This window comes from Dipteris shenzhenensis, chromosome 3, assembly GCF_047967505.1.
Source record: "Dipteris shenzhenensis isolate YYH24624 ecotype China chromosome 3, Dip_SZ_1.0, whole genome shotgun sequence".
NCBI classification, from domain to species: Eukaryota; Viridiplantae; Streptophyta; class Polypodiopsida; order Gleicheniales; family Dipteridaceae; genus Dipteris; species Dipteris shenzhenensis.
Genome location: NC_141598.1, coordinates 7,484,152 through 7,488,624, shown reverse-complemented (window position 1 = coordinate 7,488,624; position 4,473 = coordinate 7,484,152). Strand labels below are relative to the sequence as shown.

General features: G+C 45.1%; 1 protein-coding gene across 1 annotated transcript; it reads right to left on the bottom strand.

Annotated features, from left to right (window-relative positions):
• Nucleotides 1-573: 573 nt before the first annotated feature.
• Nucleotides 574-3,714, bottom strand: LOC147903297 (uncharacterized). The gene is made up of 4 exons (XM_087372889.1): nucleotides 2,551-3,714; nucleotides 2,317-2,374; nucleotides 1,442-2,180; nucleotides 574-1,056 (listed from the first exon to the last, which is right to left on the bottom strand). Exons 1-4 carry the CDS (start codon nucleotides 3,384-3,386, stop codon nucleotides 701-703), a joined length of 1,989 nt encoding a protein of 662 aa, XP_087229015.1. The 5' UTR covers nucleotides 3,387-3,714; the 3' UTR covers nucleotides 574-700.
• Between the last annotated feature and the right edge of the window lie 759 nt (nucleotides 3,715-4,473).

Here is a 4,473-nt window from a genome sequence, read left to right as displayed (position 1 = left end):
AATATAGCAAGCCAAGGATCTAGATAAGTCATTGTGGTTATTCATGGTCCAAGGCATGTGTGACTATTCGATTCTTGTGCACGCAAACATTTGTAATCAATGTCCTTAAGACAAGGACATGTATCTCTAGAGAAGCAGCATACTCATTGAGCTTCTCTTTGCATTTCTTTTGTGTATGGATTAAGGAAGTTTCAGCTCAAACACCGGATTCATAATTAAAACGAGAATGCTTATAACATTCTAGGGTTGTGCAAACGCAGAATATACTTCTACGTCGAAAGCCACGATTGATTTTGACGGCACTGGTGTCCTACAATTTGTAAACCCACCTCTAACATTCTATACTATGCCGATTTCTGATCCTTGAACAAAGATTAGATTACGAGCTTGGAATAAATTGCTACAGACTGAGTAATTATGAACTGCCTTGAAGTATCGAAATTCTAGCATTTTTAACTTAAGGGTAAAACAGCTTAAGCCTGCATCGCGTACTCCAATGGCCAAGTAGGAAGTTCAAAAGCATACTGTCATGAGAAGCTACAAGCAAGCAACGAGCAAACTTCCACGTGCCTAGTGATGGATCACATATGAAATTGTCCAAGTTGGAAAAAAGTGACATCTTCTTTGAAACCTGAGTGTTGCTACAAGAGTTAAGAATCTACAATATGCGAAGTCCTTTGTCAGAGAAGGTGGTCACCTGTCAAGCTTTTCTCAATACACAAATGACAAGGAAGGGCTTTGGGGTGATTTTGAGTTTCAAATACCTTTTCTCAGACTTCAAGTCCTCCTCTAGAGCTATTTCAATCATCCTGTGTCGATGCTTGACCCTGCCTGGAGTGGTAGGAATGAAATAGCCCTTGCAGTTGCTTTTACCACGTGGAATGTAGCTTAAGTATGTTTTGGAAGCAGCATCGTATCCTCTGGCTGTGAGAATGGGCTGTACCATCCCTTGTTGCTTCCACCTGCCACCTTCCTTTGTCATTCTGTCCCTGGTCATGTTACCCCTTCTACTGTATTTTGTGATGCAGCAAAAATACAGGGATCCCCGAACGTCTCCTGTGACAAGTCCCCAAGGATTGAGTGTCTGTAGATATATAACTCAAAGCTTTCACAATCCTCAGTTTTCAATACTTGCAGGCAAACTTTAAACCTCACGGGAAGGACAGACTAACTAAGATTTATGAGTCTCTTGGAACAAAAATGGAATCACGAATTAGCTAAAATCCATAGCGCTCTCTCTCTCTCTCTCTCTCTCTCTCTCTCTCTCTTCCTTTTTGTTCTTCTGCAGACGTTAATATATCTACTCTCTCTCTCGGTCGCGCGCGCGCGCGCGCGCACACACACACACACACACACACACACACGCAACGCACGCACCGCTAACATTATGTATAGAAGTACGATGTACCTTTCCATACCAAAGTGTGATAATAAAACTCACCCCAAGTATAATGCCAAGGATGCCTTTGATACACATCTGCATTCACCACTATTTTGTCAAGGAAATGTTCTGTGTGTTGCTTCTTGGCACGCAGGAATTCAACCAAAGTCCTTTCATGAACGCTAGGTATCTCAATAGGCACCTTATTTAGACCCTGAAAATGGATGTAGTCCGAACGTATCATGCTAAAAGGATCACTAGCCTCGTCAGCTTCCATGATTGTCAGTTCCGAACATTCTGCTTGGCTGGCGGATTCACGCTCTAAGATTTCTCGTCTTTCAGGACTTGGCTTTGCAGAACTCTCCAGGACGCCTGGCATTTTGGGCTTGCAATAATGTAGAGGCGATTGATGGTCCATCATCTCTACTGCAAGACCTTCTTGTAACATATTAGCAGTTGACTCCAGAGGCTTGGCTGAGCTCTGCACCAACCAGTGAGGCCATGGCATAGACAAGCTTGTGGCTCTCAAAACTGATCCAGACTTATCTGGCAATATTGCGGGTGCAGAAATAGACCGAGCTCCAGGGTTGGTGTAGTGTCCCATGTGATCGGAAACGGCGACATTGGCGTCCAAAAACAAGTCTAAAGTACTGGCAGTATCAGAATTGCGTATCCCGTGACTATCTTCATGCGTCTTTTCTAATCCTTGTGACGTTGTATGGCAAACTGAGTAGTTAGGGTTCTGCAGGGTAGCTCCAACAAGTGCGTCCGACCTTTCTGACTTTGCAGCCTCCAAATTCTGCACATGCCATCATCATAGTTCTCATTTTTCAAGTCCATCTCCCTAACTAGCAAAGAGCCACGTGCAAATAGCTGTTTCCAGGTTTGCGAAACGAAAACTCATCTAATAAGATGTTTAGAACGAAAGGTTTCACCTTCAACCAGGATGGCATTTCGACAGTCTTTGTTCGAGTCTCGGTAACATTCTCAGGACTGCATGATAACATTTCGAGTCCCGTTATAACCTGAAGCATTATCAATCTAGTTTTTATGATACAAAAGACGCATGCCCAACATTCGAAGCTATTCAGTCATGGGCTTCCTCAACGTACTAAAATTTCCTTGTTGCCTACAAAATGGAAAACGTAGGGGGAAATTATAAAAGAAACCTTCGCCATCTAGAGAAGCCACTTCGTCTTTCGGCACGAATCTCCGGCAACAACTTCCTTGCGTGCACGTCTCCAGGGCCGATGTTCAGCTCAAGGCAAACGTCAACTTGCTCGACACGAGCAAGAGTCGATGCTTCTAAGCCCATTCCAAATTGACGGGTAACAACAGCATCCTCGGGAATTGTATCTAGGAAATTCGTCTCTGTCAGGCGTTGACGAGATTCTGCAGCGTCGAATTGGCCAGGCATAAGCACAGAAATTGCGTCGGCATTTTTTGCAGAGCTCAAATATTTCAGACGATTGCTATAGTATTGTTCTCGCCCGAGGAGAAGCTGTGTCTCTTCGTAATCGTCTAGAAAGTAGACAGCCTGTGAATTTTCGTGTGGCGCAGCCTTGTTCGACAAGCAGTTATTCGAGGTCAGCGGTAAGCGGGAAGCAGCTGGATTTTGAAGTAAGAACATACGATTCGTGATCAATAGCTCCTGATCACTGCCGGAAGAAGGTGATAATGTCCCTGTTGGAGTGGCTGACTCCTTTAGAGCTGATCCCAACGATATTCCTTCATCTGACGGATCTTCTGATGCTCTCAAGTTGAACTTTCTATTAGCCAGTTGGGGAGGCGTCGGAGGACCCAAATCAGTCGCTTTCCTTTCGCTAATGCCATGCAGTCGTTCACAGGCTATCTCAAGATCATCACTTTCTTCAGACACAAGTTGATTTCTGGCGGGGGGTTGATTTTCCGACAAGACTTCCTTCTGGGTGACGACCACTTTGGAAGCTTCGCAGTGATGTTTGAAGATGCGGCTTTGCAGGTTCATTTTAAAGGCAAGAGGCATCGGAACGGATAGCAGTTACGAAGGATGAGGAAAGCTGAAGGAAAAGGCGACTGCACCGCGAGAGTAGTGATCCTGGTTGTGAGAGCAAAGGCGAGGGAGCAGGGTGAAACAAAAACGATAAAGATGAAAAGGAGAGAAGCAAAGGCAAGGAACGTGGAAGAAAGGCGAGGTGAAAAAATCTACAAAGAGATCTAAGGGGAGGGAGGGGTGTAGAATCTGGAAACAAATCTGGGAGGAAGGGATGAATGAGGAGGAGGAGTGGGGGGGGAAGGGGGAACAGCAAGAGGTCAAAGGGTCGTGGAGGGAGGGAAGGGGAGGGGGCCTTGCAGCTTGTTGTACGCTGCAGCTTGTTGTTGGAAGCGTGGAGCAGGTGAGGGGAATTTAAGATGCCGCGCTTTTGGGAACGAAGAATTCTCAGCAAGGATTCTGTGGGGCGCAACGTGGGTAGAGTAAAAGAAAATGGCCACACTCTCACTCTCTCATATGTTGACTCCCTCTCTTACTCATTGACATTGACTTGTCTACCGTAGTAGTAGTAGTTGTCCCCCTGCGCCTTCTTCACATGACACCCTTGCTCATTACCACTGCCGGCAAGCAACAGCCCTCAGAACCAACATTTTTTGGCCTGCCCCTTAACTTTCAAGGGGAAGGCCTTAGTTAGGATTTCTCCTTTTCAAAAGAGAAATCTACCGCATTGCAACTCTCTCTCTCTCTCCATCCATCTTTGGCAGGCCTTATGAATGATTTCTTATCATTCAGCTTGTTTAACCCCTTACGGCTTGGTCACTCATGTCCTCAAATTCGCAAAGTAGCTGAAATAATTCTTTAAAAAGCTTTGCTTGTCAAAGGGAAACCGCAGCCCCTCCTTGGTGTTGTTGGAGAAGCAACTTCCTTGACTACATTAAATAGACTCTAGCCAATGGAACCTTTCCTAAATGGACTCCACCTAATGAAACTCCCATCAAAGCCTCACGTCAAAGCCATAAATACAAGTTTACAGCAAAACATTCAACCAATGAACGCTCCATTAATCTAACCTCATCGAGTGACCGTGGTACTCATTTTCAGTTCGATGAATTTTTGGCCT